Genomic DNA, 16,359 nt, shown 5'->3' with positions numbered 1-16,359 from the left:
AGTGTCTGCCTCAATCTCTCCAAGGGCAGGGAATTTACCGCCTCTTGCTCAAGCAGCTTGTTTGTGAATGTTTTTGTCATCAGCTTGCTATCAATCACAGTGAGACACCAGCTTTGCCTACAAGATGGGACCTGAAGGTCAGGCTGCTTCATGGCCGGAAAGGGAGAGGGGTTGGAGAAAAGAAGGGCAGGTGGTCTGAGGTCTGGCAGGCTGGGCTGTGAGGATGAGGTATTTCTTAAGGAGGAAGGTGAGGTAAGCGCTTGTCACTTGTGACATTCCAGGTTCCCAGTGTTGAGGATGTGATTCTATCCCCAGTCTGTGGCTGCATGAGGACACCCAGGAACAACCTTGAGTTGAAGGAGGTGGAGAGCAGGATGCTCTGAGCATCACCTTACCTCCTGAGGTCTCTGTCCTGCCCTTCCAGCTCTCCAGACCTGACTGCTAGAGGCTGGGCAACCATTGTACCCTGACCTCCTACCCTACCCAGCCTTGCTTCAAAAGGGCCATTGGCACTGACCTATGGCCTCATTTGACCTCTGGTTCTCCATCATTCTAGGATCCTGACAGTGCCTCTTGGTTTATATTTTAGTCTACATACCCACTGAGGGAGACAATCTTCACCAATCATCTTCCCAACTCAGGTTTCCTGGCTACAACACCATGAGCCATCCCAGGGGTCAGGTTACTCATGAGCTGTCCAAACCCAAAGGATCTACTCAGACTAGAGCACCTGGGGCTATAGTCATTACACAGTATGTACAGGGGTCTGCGGACTGCCAATCATTGCTCAGGGTTGGGGACACAGTGATTAAGGCTAGTAAGCCAACAATTATGGAGTGCCTCTTATGGGCCTCATTCCTCTACATACACTAATGATGCAAACATCCCTATAAGGTAAGTACTCCCCATCACTTTAAAGATGGGGAAATTGAGGCATAGACAGGTTAAATAATTTCTCAAAGTCTTGACTCTTGAAAGAGGCTAAGTAATTGTTCCCCAAATTATTTCCTCCTGATAGCATAGCTACGTGATTACAGTCTAGCGTTTCTTGATGAGTGACTGGGCTCTGGAAGTTGTAGTTTGCCTCCTCCAGGCCTGGCCCATAAAACCCCCTATGCAATCATCAGTGATCTCTCCCTTCTCTCATTTGCCACCCAGATGGCATGGTGTGATAAAAATTCTTAGTGTAAATTCTAAATCCTAGAATCCCAGTGCAGCTTCTAAAGGATTAAAAGTTTGGTTTGCCGGCTCGCTGCTGCGGTGCGGGGCCCTTTCCCTGGGCGCGGGGCCGGCGGCGGGCTCCGGGCCGGGCTTGGGCTGCTGGCCTTGGGGCGGCTTCCGGCGGCCCCGGTGCTCGGTCGGGCCTGCCTGGGCTTGGACCGCGCGGCGGCCTGCACGGCGGGCAGGGCCTGGGGGAGCGGGTGGAGGGCGCCGCGGGTCAGGGGCGCCCGGAGTCCGGCGCAGCAGATCATCCTGGCCCCAAGTTTGACATGATATGCTGGTTTCACTGCTGAGGCAAGAAAATGCAAGAGACATTTGTGTGATCAAGGTTCCTCCAGAATTGAAATATACAGATTACTTTGTGATTGGTAGAGGAACTTCCACCCGACACTTGCATGCCATGGCCTACTACATTGTGAAAATGTACAAATACCTGCAAAGTAAAAGCGAGCCTCATGTTAAGATTGAAGGGAAAGACACTGATGACTGGCTCTGCATGGACTTCGGCAGCATGGTGATTCATTTGATGCTTCCAGAAACCAGAGAAACCTATGAATGAGAGAAATTATGGACCCTACGTTCATATGATGACCAGTTAGCACAGATAGCACCCGAGACATTACCTGAAGACTTCATTCTTGGAATAGAAGAGGACACTTCTTCATCCCTGACTCTAGTGGAGTTCAAATGAGAATAAAATGATATGAACTACCTTAGTCATTATCAGATTTGGATTGAGTCACTTTTTAAAAATATAGCTCTGATTGAGCTATATCATTCACCTGATTGGTCAGGTTGTTGTCAAAACAAGCCTTATCTATTGGCAATGGGCTAAATGAAATGTGGAAAGTGTAGGTAAGTGAGCTCTCACAGCAAGAATCGGTATATTCAAACTAAAATTTTAATATATTGTTTTTATTCCTAAGGTCCTAGCAGGATTCCTCAGAGTTAACACTGGCCCCTGTGCTCTGCTCAGTTTAATTTTGCCTAAGTGTAAATCTTATTCTGTAGAATGGGATAGCCTTAAAAAATAAATATATAAAAGACAAAAAAAAAAAAAAGTTTGGCTTGCCTTGCCTTTCCTAACTTCTGCAGCCTCTTCTGCCTGAACTTCTTTCTCCTCAGAATCCCTACTGGATTTCTCAAATGAAGTCCTTTCTCTCTCCTATTGTAGCAGTCATATGCATGGCAAATACACAAGCTAGACTTGGTGAGGATCTTGTCTTTCAAGGAGCTTCATTCAAGGAAACTCAGGCTGGCACCAACAAAAAGTAATCAAAACAATCTGAAACTTTACTCTGTCCTTCAAGGAAATGCATGAGTCCACATTTATCCTGCTGTCAAGAGCTGGCAACTACCATTTGGCTAACACACTCCTACTTCCTCCCCACTCAGTCTCTCCACCCAGGCTTTCTGGCTCTTTAATAGCTAGCCTACCCACTGGTGGTCACTAATGTCTTCATTGAAGGAGTTGTGTCTCCTCAGCCAAACACTCAGAAGTCACCAAGTAGGGCCTGCACTGGGGGTGGTGGGGGTGGGGGTGGGAGTGAGGATTTTCCATATCTCTTTGGTCTCTGCTGTTTTAGGTCTTGTCTTCTAGGTCGAGATATTTGAGTTTGTGGGGATGGTTTGGTGATGTAGGGTGGGAAGGTGAGTAACAGCAGGTTCTGCTATGTGACTGGGACTGCAGAAGGAGGGGATTGCAAGCTGAAGCTTACTGAAGCTAGTAAAGATCTAGATTTGCTTCCCAATGCTCCACAAAACATTAATGTTTTAAGAGACAGTGATAAGTGCCATGTGAAAATAATCCATGCTAGTAATATATTTTCTCTAAACATCTTAATAAGGAAAAGTGAGTTATGCTTCTCACAACTTGCAAGAGTTAATTCTTGGAAACTCTTTTAATATCCATTAATGGGGGGCACCTGGGTGGCTCAGTCAGTTGAGCCTCTGCCTTCAGCTCAGGTCATGATCCCGGGGTCTCCTGGAATCAGGACGCCCGCCCCCCGCATTGGGCTTCCTACTCATCAGGGACCCTGCTTCTCCCTCTCTCTCTCTGCCCCTCCTCCCTGCTCATGCTCACTCTTCATGCTTTCTCTCTCTCTCTCTCTCTCTCTCAAATAAATAAATAAATCTCAAAGTATATATATATTTAAAAATCCATTAATGGAAGAATGATTAAAGAAATTATGATACATTTCACACCAAGGAATATTATGTAGACATCTGTCCATATGGAAAGATGTTCTGGATATATTAAATGAAAATTGCAACCCACAAAATAATATGTCTAGCATGAGCTCCTTTGTGTTTGCATCTCTGTGTGTGACCATAGCAAAAAGGCTAGATGAACAAACACCAAAATATCAGTAGCAACTATCTCTGGGGAATTGGTTAGAGGAATGGAGGAAAATTGTCAAATTTTGCAGCAACTAATTTGTCTTTAGGACCGTTTTTGCTTTCTACTCTAATACAGGCACAAATGATAACTTCAGAGCTCCTGCAGAGTCTCAAAATTTAGAGTACTTTTAAGAGGTTTTCATTGTCAGATAATGTCAGGAAGGGCTGACCCAGCTGTACGTTGGTCTCAGGGTTTATTTCCTTGTTGATCTCTGATTGCCCAACATGCTCTGGGTATAAGGGAAGGCCTTGTGACTTGGCTCAGGCCAGGGCATGACAGGGAAACAGTGACACCATGTGGGGTCCACTCAGTTCCTCTCTGGAGGAGCTGTTTTGTTTCTTTTCATTAGGCTGCAATTCTCCAATAATCCTCTTTTGTTTTTAAGGCATTATGTATACCCAGGAAGCAGTAGTTACAGACCAAGTTCCCTTCCAGGAATAGGTGGCATACACTAAAGGGTTCAATTGCTGATCATTTTAACACAGTTCCTACAGAGGAGTGGGCAAGGATGAGGGGACCACCAAAGGAGGGGTGATGCATCCAAAGACAAGGAGCTATTAACACACCAACTTGAAAGAGCAGGAGAGAGAACTGTGTTACTGGAGCCAAGCAAGAGCTGGAGCTCTTGGAGGAACCACCAATCAGTTGTGGCTACAGAAGAAAACAGTCACTGCCTGAGCCATGGCAGACATGGAGGGAGTAGGGGAAAGTAAATACCCCAACTTATTTCTTCTCTTAACTGCCAACCCCCTGCCAGTAGCTCCCATTAGCTAGACCCAGCAGTAAGTCAGGGGGCGAGGAGCCAGGGTGATGGAGTCCAGAAGGACAGCCTTCCAGGGGCAGAGCGAGACTGAGCTGGGTTAACATGGGGCAGGGGTAGGCACAGGAGTAGAGGATGATCAAGGGTGTCAAAGGCAGCATAAAAGCCAGGCCAGGAGGACTAGGAGGGGGCCATTCGTGACTTCTAGTGATCAGACTCAAATGAGCAGTTGAAGAGATAAATAACAAAGTTGTCCCTAAAAAGTAAAAAAGTAAAACATAAAAGAAGTGCATGATAATAAAAGGGCTAGCAGTGATGTGGGAGCAGAAACAATGGAGGGGTTTTCAGGATAGGTGAGACTGTGGCCAGGTAAACATGGAGGGAAATGTGGGGGCGGGGACCTGAGACACCAGAACAGAGAAAACAGTTCCTGAGGATTATCCAGGAGAGGGAGACAGACAGACAGGATGCAGGGGAAGCGTCATCTTGAAAATGGAAAATGGCATTCAGAGATAGGGATAGGCGGGAAGAAGAAGGGAAGGTTTTAGAAAGAAATATATGGGAGAGGAGAGAAAATAATACTAGGCTTTTTTAAAAAGCACTTAGCATGACCTAGCTTTATATGCCCAGATACTAAACCCAGGCTGGAGAGTTTAGAACTCACCCAAGGCCACACAGCTAGTAAATAACAGAGATGGGACTAAGCACAGATTTGTAAGAAGCCAAAACCTTACTTACTAGCAGCTGTTCCAGTGATCACTCCCCTCAAACATGGTCTTCTACTACACCCTCTCTCTCTTCCCTAGGGATAAATCAAGACTGTCCTATGTGAGCATCCTCCCCATCTTTCAGACTTTCCATTATCCTCTCACCCTTACTCAAACCACCTGAGTGGCAGGGAAGCACTAGGTTTCAGTCAGCACCATGGCTAGAAGCAACACCTGGGCTGGGCCAGGTAGGAGGAACACCTGGCATGGGAACTGGCCTCTGAAAGCTGTAACGACTCAAACTCACTCAGGGTACACCATTGACCCAAACTGGAAAAGTAAGTGTGATTACTCTTCACTCTGCAGTTCTAGTTTCTGTCCCACCTGGCCTCTAGTCCCCATACTTTGCCTGAAAGTGCATGCTAGGAAACCTCCCCAATCCTGGCCAGAGTCTGGACCCATCCCAATCCACCCATGTGGCAGGTGAGGTTCCCTGTGCTTCTGCCTTGGCCATGTGATCCATGTGAAGGCTTGCGCCAGGTGCAGTGCCTGAGGCCCTGCCTCCCAGCTCCTGTGTTCTCGTCCAGATCTTCCCTTCGGGCCTGCCATCCTGCAGCCCATCGGCTGCTGCCTGCCTGTGACCTAAAGCAATCCCAGCACATGCACATGCGTGGGGACAAACACCCTCACTCCCCGGGATATGTCTCATCCTGAAGAGGGGAGGCACTGGCCTTGGACTGGGGTTGAAATCCTCAACAGAGAAAATATGAGAAGTTAAGAATGGGATAATGGCCTCAGCTGGAAGTGTCAGAGAGGGACAGATGGTCTAAATACAAAGAATGGCGGGGGAAGGAAGGTCAAGGATGAGAGGGGTCAAAGGAGAGAGAGAGGGGTTATGGCAGGGGTTTGAATCCAGGAAGTTGAGAACAAGTAAAAACAGGACAGAACTGAAGAAGGAACTGGAAAAGAGAAATCGAAGTGGCTGCTTATCAGCAAGTGACATCTGTGGGCTCTGATGTCTGTAGTTGGTGGCTCTGGCCAAGGGTGTGGTAGACATCATCAATTACTCTCCCCAGCCCCCTTCTCAGGCAGGGCTGGGCAGGGGCTTTTCCAGTTTGGGTCAATGTGTACCTTGAGTGAGTTTGAGTCATTACAGCTTTCAGAGACCAGTTCCCACGCCAGGTGTTCCTCCTACCTGGCCCAGCCCAGGTGTTGCTTCTAGCCATGGTGCTGACTGGAACCTGGTGCTTCCCTGCCACTCAGGTGGCTTGAGTAAGGGTGAGAGGATAATGGAAGGTCTGAAAGATGGAGAGGATGCTCACATAGGACAGTCTTGATTTATCCCTAGGGAAGAGAGGGGAGTACAAGGCCATGTTTGAGGGGAGTGATCACTGGAATAGCTGCTAGAAGGACTTCACTAGGGAACCTCCAGGAATTCTGAAAGGGATTGTCCAGCAGCTGTAAAGTCTCAGCTGAAGAGAGACATCAGGAGTGTTTCACATACCCAGACATGCTTCTGGCCTGAGACTTCCCTGGCAATGGTTGCCATTATATCCAGGAACACTCGAGGCTCCGAGAGATCTGAGTTCTCTAGTGTAGTGACTAGCGCAAACATGGTGGTTGAATGAATGCACACAGCAGCGAATGATGGGGTTCAGATGTAATGATAAAGGGAAAAAGATCTGTGCTCAAATTTGAGGGCAGGTATCTTTAAACACAGACTTAGCCCTGTGCATAGTAGTGGGGTGATGTCAAAATGTTCCTACACTCAGATATGAGGATCAGGAAATTGAACCACAAATTAGCACAACCTGAAAGATGAGAGCATTTGATATGCATGTGCTGTGAGGATTCAGTCAAGATTTCTTGATATCTGCCCTTTGCTATGAGGAATAAAAAGAGCCTTCCCTCAGGTAGGAAAGAAGTGTGAGGTAAAGGTCAGAATGGCACATAAACAGGCCAGAAAGTAAGATTCATGAGACTTCAGAATTCTGCTTTTGTCTAAGGTATAGAAAGCTAGAAACATTTAAGATAGCAGCCAAATCATACTTAGGTGTGGAAATACCTAGATGGAAATTTAATAAAATATGCACAAGATTCATATGCTGAAAACCACAAAGCACATTCATGAGAGAAACCATAGAAGAAATAAATAAATAGCAAATTATGTCCATGGATTGGAAGACTCAATAGTGCAAAGATGTCTGGTTCCCTCAAACCTGAGCTACAGATTCAGTGTAATCCTAATCAAACGACTGGCAGGCAATTTTTTTCTGGGGGGGTGGTGGTGGTGGTGTAATACATTAACAAGCTGATTCTGAAATTCATATGGCAAAGAAACTAGAGCAGCTAATGCAAGTTCTTTTTGAAAAAGAACAACATAGTTGGATTACTCACATCATCTGATTTCAGGGCTTGTTATAAAGCTACAGTGAGTAGTCCAGGTGGTGTGTTGTTGGTGTAAAGAGACATTTGGATCAATGGGATAGAATGGAGAGTCAAGAAATAGACCTACATGTCAATTGATATTTGACAAAGAGACCAGGACAATTCAATGCAGAAAAAATTGTTTTCCCATTAGAAATGACAAATACTCACCATTTGCTTCGACGTGGATGGAACTGGGGGGTATTATGCTGAGTGAAATAAGTCAATTGGAGAAGGACAAACATTATATGGTCTCATTCATTTGGAGAATATAAAAAATAGTAATAAAGGGGAAAGGAGAAAAAAAATGAGTGGGAAATATCAGAAAGGGAGACAGAACATGAGAGACTCCTAACTCTGGGAAACGAACAAGGGGTGGTAGAAAGGGAGGTGGGCAGGGGGTGGGGGTGACTGGGGTGATGAGCACTGAGGGGGCACTTGATGGGATGAGCACTGGGTGTTATTCTATATGTTGGCAAATTGAACACCAATAAAAAATAAATTAAAAAAAAAGAATTGTTTTCTTAGTAAATAATGCTGGTACAATTGGACATCTAGAGGCAAACAAACAAACCACAAATCATATCTTGCAGCACAAGCAAAGATTAGCTTGAAATGGATCATAGACCAAAATGTAAAACCTAACGCTGTAAAGCCTCTAGCAGAAAATAGAAGAGAAAATCTTTGTGCCTTTGAGGAAGGAAAAATACTCTTAGCAGGGCACCAAAAGCACAAATCATAATGAAAAATCAATACATTGGATTCTATCAGTATTAAAATCTTCTATCCTTTAAAAAATGCTGTTAAGGGAAAGATAAAATAAGTTATAGACTGGAAGATGATATTTTCAGATCATATATCTGAGAAAGGACTTGTATCCAGAATATATAAAGAATTCTTTTAAAAAAAGATTTTATTTTTATTTATTTATTTGAGAGAGAGAGAGAGAACCAGTAGGGGGAGCAGCAGGCAGAAGGAGAGGGAGAAGCTGGCACCCTGCCGAGCAGGGAGCCCTATGCAGGACTCAATCCCAGGACCCCAGGATCATGTCCTGAACCAAAGGCAGATGCTTAACCAACTGATCCACCCAGGTGCCCTGAATATATAAAGAATTTTTACAACTCAGTAACAATGGTAATAATAATCAATGACAAAAAATAGACAAAAGTTGTGAATTCATACTTTGCCAAAAACGGTATGCAGGTGGCAAGTAAACAATGAGAAGATGTTCAACATGGTTAGTTATTATGAAAATAGAATGAAATAGTGAGATATCGTCACAAACTTATTAGAATGGCTTACCAAACTCTGACAATATTAAGTCTTGACAAGGATGCAAAAATGGTATAGCCATTTTCAACACAGTGTGGCAGCTCTTATCAAATTAGACACACACTTACCATACGACCTGGTACAAACCACTCCTAAGATTTTGGTCAAGGGAAATGAAGCATATGATCACACAAAATATATGTAAATGAATGTTTATGGTGGCCTTTTTCATAATTGCCCCCAACTTGAAACCACTCAAATGTTCATCAGCTGGTGAATGGATAAACTATGTGTTGTTCAGCTATACAGTGACATATATTCAGCAATAACAAGAAATGAATTACCAAGAAGTGTAATTTCATGCATGTTGAATACGTTTTGATAAATGAAAGGAACCAAACTTGGGGCTATATATCATATGGTTCCAGGAATAGGACCATTCTAAAAGGGCAGGAAGCTGTAGGAACAGAAGGCAGATCAGTGGTTGTCAGGACCTGAGTTGGAGAGGAAGAGATTGGCTAGCAGGGGCATGAGGGAACGTTTTGGGGGGGGGGGGGGGCTGATAGTGTGTTCTGTTTTTTGCTTGTGGCAGTTGTTACAGAGATGTATAAGTATGTCAAAATTCATAGAAGTAGACACCCAAAGGGGTGAATTTTTGTGTCTGTAAATGATATGGCAATAATCCTGACTTTATAAAAAAAAAAGACTATAGAAGGGTACCTATAGAGTGATTTTCAGGTGGCCTCAGACCTTTCTTTTCCTAGGTTATTAGGTCAAGACTGGGCAATTGGCTTTCTAAGTGAAGGACTATCTCATGTTTATCATTAACCCCCATCTCCAAGCACATCCCCTATACATATAGTAGATGCACAGTACATATGAGTAAAGAAATGAATAAAAACAAATTAGTGAGCATTTGCAAGGCAAAGTAGACTCTGATGATCTGTGGGTCCCTGTGGGCTCTTCCAGCCTCTCCAGCTACTTTCCTCAGCAAGATTCAACTTCCTGCCCCTGGGAACTACCATACCTCCCCCATCCCATCCCTGATTCACCACTGAGCCATTTCACACCTTTGCCCTTGCAAGTCTCTGTGCCTCCATCACCCTTCAAGGGCCTGTAACTGTGGAGAAAGCACACCCCACCCCCATAACTCCAACAAATGTCACATCCTGTGTTGTCACACAGGGGTGTCACACACAAAGGGGTGTGCGTGCACAAAATAACACCCCGTGTGAGCATGTGCACACAGGAAGCACCCAACTATACAAAGGAGGATAAACTTTAGCAGGAGATTGCAGGTGGAAGAGAAAATTCTCCCTTGTGTGGAAAGCCCATCTTCCCCTCCCGTGCTAATTAAGATAATAGTACAAATTAGTATTTGTTGAGTGCTTATGGGCGTCAGGCTCTATTCTAAAGCACTTTGCCTGTGGCAATCCATGTTGCCCTTCCAATAACCCTAACCTATCACTATTCCCATAAGATAGGGAATAGAACTGAGACTCAGAAAGGTTATGGACAGGTGGTTGCACACACCAGAAGTGGGGAAGGAATCCACTGCTGGAGGGGAGGACCAGGAGGGGCTGGCTGAGGGTCTAGCTATTCCCCATCCCTTGCAAGGCTGGCCAGAGTGTGGCAGGCGCTGCAGCTGAAGGGGGGTCTGACTACAGCAGTGAGGACTGTGCCTTGGACACTGACCAGCCTCAGCCACATAGGGTCACCCTGGCTGGCACGGGCAGTAGGGCGGGCTGGCCTCTCGGAGATCTGGGACCCACAGCCTCCTGCTGCTGGGAGCAGTGGCTGGCTCCTCCCCTCCTTTCCTCCCCCACCCCACAACCCCTCTCTGAATCATAAAGCCAGACCCCAGTCCTCACTATTTCCTAATCCCCATGAGCCCAGTTCCTGTGGGCAGCACTTGATGTGCCTGACCCTCTTCTTTCTGCAACTCAAGGGAAAGACGAGATCTTGCACAAGGTACCCAGTGTGTCTGCCCTCTGCAAGGGAAACCCGACATGGAGCCTCTCTGGCTGCTCATCCTGCTCGCTGTCACAGGTAGGACCCTGCTGCCCAGGCCTTCTCTCCTTCCCCTCTTTGAGTATATGGCGGCAGGTGGGTGGGGAGCCCTGGGCTCCACTATAAAGGCTGTTGAAATCCTCAGCATGTTCCTCACTCCTCTTTTCCCCACCTGCCCTGCATTCTTTATGCTCTTCCTCCCTCCCCAGTATGAGAGCCCACTCACAGACTCTTCGTGCAACTGGAAGTATAAGGGGCTGGTGATTCTGGCACATGGAAAAGGAAAGAATTTTGATGGTGGCATCTCAGGCACTAGCTAGCAGTTGGGGCAAGTTTTGTGGGGCCCTGGTAAGAGGACCTAAAATTATGAACCGCTGGCCCCAGAGGAATGGCAGGGTGGGAGGGAAGAAAGGGAGGAGGAAAAAACCCACACATAAGCATGTGCATCTTTGGGGTGCCTCTTCTGCTGATGTGAAGGTCCTCTGTCCTCCGCCCCAGAAGAGAGGTAAGGGGGCTTAAGATTTCTGTCACTGAGTTGGGGGACTAACACCCCAGATTCTTTCACACAACTACCTCTTTTCATTGGCAAAGGTGCCTCTGGCTCCCCTAGAGCAATAGGCAAACCTGGTGATGAGAGGAGAGCCTGTTCCACTGGAGCCCTGCTCCTGAGGCTTCTTAGCTAGGGGTGGGGAGGGAGAAGATGGAGGGCTGTCTGGAGGAGGGATGGACAGGGTGACAAGTGGAGGGGGCGCTGTTCTCATCAGGTCCAGTGTCTCTGCTTCCAAAAGGCAGGCCACCCACTCCCTAATCTTGTCTTCCAAGTTTCTGTCACCATATGGTTGAAGATAGGGTAAAGGAGGACCAAGAGAGGGTAAGTTGAGGTAGAGGGCTCCAGGTGATTCCTCTGCAGGCTCTGCCCTGGCAATAGACTGTGCTCTAAGCCTATCTCCCCTGCTCCAAGAAGGGTCCCCAAAATAGCAGCCTCATATGTCTCCCCCAAAATAGCTCTGAGATGAGTCTCTCCTGAAAGGGGAACAAAGTCACAGAAATAGGGAAGCTGGGAGCTAAGGGTCAGAAGGGGGAGATGCAGAGCCGGTACTAGTGTGGGCAGCTGCAGAGTAAGCACGAATGCCCAGGGCAAGGAGAGGGTATCCTGTCCAGGCTGAGGGGCCACCGGTCCTGCTCTCTTGAGATGGAGAGGGTGGAGGACAGGCCTTGGTCTCACATGATAGGGAGAAAATGTGTGGAATAGAACCGGAGGGAACTTTAAGACCAACATCTCTGGAAATAGGCCCAGAGAGGGTCAGTTACTTCTTTAAAACTGCCCAGCAAGTCCAATAGGGTTAAATCCAGACCCAGGACCTGGCTGTCACGGTAGGCTGTGCACTTTCTCCTGACTTATATAAGACCCTGAGCTTCTTAAGGGCAGGATGTCTATCTCTTCGTTCATTGCACACCGTAAGTGTTCGATAAACATTTGGTAAACAAACAAATAGTGAATGACCGTCTCCTTCCCAGAGCTGTCTGGAGCCCACAACACGACGGTGTTCCAGGGTATGGCAGGCCGGTCCCTGCAGGTCTCCTGTCCCTACAACTCCTTGAAGCACTGGGGGAGACGTAAAGCCTGGTGCCGCCAGGTGGACAAAGAGGGCCCGTGCCAGCGGGTCGTTAGCACCCACCGTTCGTGGCTGCTGTCCTTCCTAAAGAGGTGGAATGGAAGCACGGCCATCGTGGATGATGCGCTGGGTGGCACACTCACCATCACGCTGCGGAATCTTCAAGCTCACGATGCTGGCCTCTACCAGTGCCAGAGTCTCTATGGTGATGAGGCCGACACCCTCAGGAAGGTCCTGGTGGAGGTGCTGGCTGGTGAGTAGGAAGGTGACTGCATCTCTGGCCCACCCCTGGGCTGGGACTATGTCTCTGATGTCTGTGCACAGGACCACCCTCTAGATTTCTGGGAAACCTGGGGAAACCCACAGTGCAGCTCTTGCCTTCCCACTCAGGGTCATGGTGGATGGTTGTGCAGGCTGCTCACTGCACAAGGGGGCCACATGCCAGCCCTGGAGCCCCTCTCCAGGCTGTACTCCCTGGTACAGGACTGCAACACTGGCAGGAAGGGTCCCTACCTCTAATTTGTCTCCAGGATCGCGCCCTGGGCCAAATGCAGGCGCCAAACCGCTGCGCCACCCAGGGATCCCACCTACCTCTAATTTGTATATGGAACCAAATGAGCTGGTTGTGTTCCTGCCTCCCCAAACAGCTTTATCCATCTGGCATCCAGTTAGGATGTGAATACTATAAAGTGGTCCTGAAGGAGTAGGAAGAGGTTCATTTACTCCCTCATCCAATTACCCAAAGGACCTGCAAATGTAAAGTAAGCACCAACCTGGTGCAGAAAACAGCCTGAGGAAGGGGCATTGCTTGTGACCCTGGGTGATGGGCTTCACCTCTCTGGGCCTCCACTTCCTCATCTTTAAATGGAGATGATGACGTTTGTCCTGCTGCCCCCACAGGGCTCCCGTGAGGCGCCAATGAGGTGACACAGTTAAAAGTGCTTGGGGGGTAAGTGACAGTCCACTCCCCAGCCTCCTGCTGTTGAGCTGACCTGGGATCCTCATGCCAGGCTTGCCTAGGTGAGGCGGAGGTGGGGCGACAGCGGGGTGCTCCCCACCTCTGAGCTTCCCCAGGGAAGCCTTCTGCCTATGTCTCCAGAACACTGTGTCCCAAAGGAGGAAAAATCTGTGTGTGGGGGGGGGACAAGTCCCCTTTCAGACTCTCCTCCTTTCCTACCTCTCCACCCCCCGCAACATGGCTCCTAATGGTGGAAATGAGCCATTTGTCTAAGTTCTAAGCAGGGAAAGGGAGGGGAGACGGTTCGCCCTAGACCCAAGCCCCAAGTCCATGACTCTTCTACATGGGGAGAGAGGGTGAAGAGACACAAATTTTCAGCCCTATCCAGGTCTGAGCCTCAGCCAACTCCCCAGGGGGTGGCAGAAATATAATAGTATAATAATAATAATCCATAGCTGGTGCAGACAGCTTGACAGTTCACACAGAACTTTCAAGTACACCCATTCATCCATATGACCTTCCCAAAGACCCTGTGTGTTGGGAGGGTAGGAGCTGTAGCTACCAAGCTCTGATGAGGTGCTAAGCACTATATAGGGCGCTCTCACTGAATCCTACAACACTACTGTAAAGGAGGTGTTTCTATTCGACCCACTTTACAGATGAGGAGACTGAGGCTCAGAGAAGCTAATGACCTGATCAGCTCCAGGTCAGAGCCCAGGGGGCCTCACCACAGCTGGACAGGTTTCCCCCTACTACAACCAGCTGCCTGAAGGAGGAGGGACTAGAAACTTACAGCCTCTGTCTCCCACAGACCCCCTTGATCACCTGGACCCTGGAGATCTCTGGATCCCTGAGGAATCCAAGGGCTTCGAGGATGCCCACGTGGAGCCCAGCGTCTCCAGGTACAGAGATGGGCCTTTGCTAAGGTCTCTGGGCAGACTTCCACCCTGCAGAGCCCGGGCATGGGATGGAAGCTGGGGCCCTAGAAGTAACTACAAATTCCAAGACAATTTGAGAGAGCATGAAAGGGCCTGGGGATGATTTGTCTGAACACCCCTCCAACCAGCCTTTGTGTGTTGGTATGTCCATGCCAGTTGTTAAAATATTGAAATATATATATATATAGCAGCTGCTTTAAAACCCCTGAATGGTCAGCTTCCCATTCCTCCCTGGGAGCCCTTGGACATCCCCACAACCCCACAATAAAAGTTTTAGTACAAAGCTGGGACCCCCAGATGCCTGCTTCTTTGGATAGGACCAGCATTGGCTCTGATTGATTCATTCCCATGTACTTGTGTTGAAATATTGTTAATATTAGCACAGGGTATGTGTATGGGCATCTACCCCCATGCTCTCCCCTCCCGTGCAGCAGGAAACTGCCCTGCAAGGGACATGTTTAAATGTGCTCAGTAGGTGGATCCAAACCTAGAACTCAGGTCTCCTGATTACAGGTTCCCTGAAGCCCGCAAATCCTCATCCCAGGGCTGGTGCTGGGTGGGGGACTACTCCAGGCCCCCAAGAGCTCCCGGTGTGGCCCTGTTCCTCCTCTGAGGGCAGACTTCAGTGTGTGAGCCTCCCCCAGGCCTCCCTCATGTCCTCCTTGTGTTTCCAAGGAGCCTCTCCGAAGAGGAGATCCCCTTCCCTCCCACTTCCATCCTTTTCCTCCTGGCCTGCATCTTTCTCAGCAAGTTTCTAGCAGCCAGCGCCCTCTGGGCTGCGGCCTGGCGTGGGCAGAAACTGGGGACACCCCAGGCCAGTGAGCTGGATTGCAGCTGTGACCCAGGTTATCAGCTCCAGACCCTAACAGGTGAGCCTGGTGAGCACAGCGGTGGCGGGGAGGGGGGGGCGGACTGGGCAGGGGTGGGGAGGTGGGGTGCAGAGGCGCCATGTGAGCACAAGATCTGTTACAGAGCCGAGAGACATGTGAGAGAAGAGGACCTCACCTGGGAAGGGGCTCTGCTGGAACCACCCCAGCCTGCACTTACCCCTCGGCCACCAAGGCTCCTGGGTCTGCTTTGGCAAAAGGCCGCCCTTCCCATCCCCTGCTTCCCTGAGTGTGTGTGTGTGTGTGTGTGTGTGTGTGTGTATGCACCTGGAAAATGGGAGGAACATGTACGAACTTCTAGACATTGGACATTAAACACTGTCCCAAATAAATCCAAGACTTCATGTTTAATTGGATGGTTTGGGGCTTCATGGAGGTCTCTCTCTTGCTACAGGGCCAAGAGAATGAATTGGGGTGAGGAATAGATGAAAAGTCTGACTCCTTGGGGCCTCGGGTCTTGGGCTACTACATGCCTTCATTCTTGCAGGCTCCACATCGCCGAGGTTTTATTTCTTCTCGCTTCCTTCCCTAGATCTAATTCCTGAATCCTGCATCCTCCTCTGGGATTTCTCTAGCATCCAAGTCTGGCTCCCCTCTCCTTGCGCCTGTTCATCGATTCCCTAGGAATCATGCTGCCCACCCCACACTGGTCCATCTAACTCCCAGCTGACTCATCCACCCGTTTCCCCAGAGCTGGGCTTTCTTTGTGGTTGCTTCCCCTAACAGCCAAACACCCGGGGCTTGACTTACACAGTAGCAACCGGAGCTGGGAACTCCTGGTCAGAGCCCCTTGCTACACAGAAGGGAAAATGAGGCTCGCAAGGGACGGACATCACCCCAAGTCGCCAGCAGAGCCTGGAAGTCCAGATTTCACTTGATGTTCATGTTGCCCTTCCTTCTAGCTCAACCTTACTCACTTATTCGTTTATTTATTCAACAGACATTATCTGTGCCAGATACCATTCTAGGTGCCGGGAACATGACAGTAAAGCAAAGAGGCAAAGATTTCTGCCCACACAGAGCCATGGACTAGTGGGAGGGGAGACAGACACAATAAATGAGTCATCCAGTATGCTAAAAGATGAAGTGCTGAGGAGCAGATGACAACGAAGCCGGGCTAGGACACTGGGAGTGCAGAAGGGACTGTCATTCTGGAGGGCAT

The 16,359-nt window shown here is 48.4% G+C and overlaps 1 protein-coding gene and 1 pseudogene across 2 annotated transcripts; both read left to right on the top strand.

Moving 5' to 3' along the window:
* The first annotated feature begins 150 nt into the window (after positions 1 to 150).
* On the top strand, positions 151 to 1,944 carry LOC100683513 (annotated as a pseudogene).
* An 8,677-nt stretch (positions 1,945 to 10,621) lies between these two features.
* Positions 10,622 to 15,548, top strand: LOC119863908 (triggering receptor expressed on myeloid cells 2). 2 transcript variants are annotated; one of them, XM_038553326.1, is made up of 5 exons: positions 10,622 to 10,837; positions 12,317 to 12,667; positions 14,184 to 14,274; positions 15,058 to 15,179; positions 15,283 to 15,548. In XM_038553326.1, the coding sequence occupies exons 1-5, from the start codon at positions 10,798 to 10,800 to the stop codon at positions 15,297 to 15,299; spliced, it is 621 nt and encodes a 206-aa protein (XP_038409254.1). In that variant the 5' UTR covers positions 10,622 to 10,797; the 3' UTR covers positions 15,300 to 15,548. The 2 variants fall into 2 exon arrangements, with proteins under 2 accessions (XP_038409254.1, XP_038409253.1); XM_038553325.1 differs by having other exon boundaries at positions 10,625 to 10,837; positions 14,986 to 15,179.
* The last annotated feature ends 811 nt before the right edge of the window (positions 15,549 to 16,359 follow it).

Source organism: Canis lupus, chromosome 12 (genome assembly GCF_011100685.1).
Source record: "Canis lupus familiaris isolate Mischka breed German Shepherd chromosome 12, alternate assembly UU_Cfam_GSD_1.0, whole genome shotgun sequence".
In the NCBI taxonomy this organism is placed as follows: Eukaryota; Metazoa; Chordata; class Mammalia; order Carnivora; family Canidae; genus Canis; species Canis lupus.
Note: the sequence above shows the minus strand (reverse complement) of the source record. Positions and strands in the feature narration are given on the sequence as shown.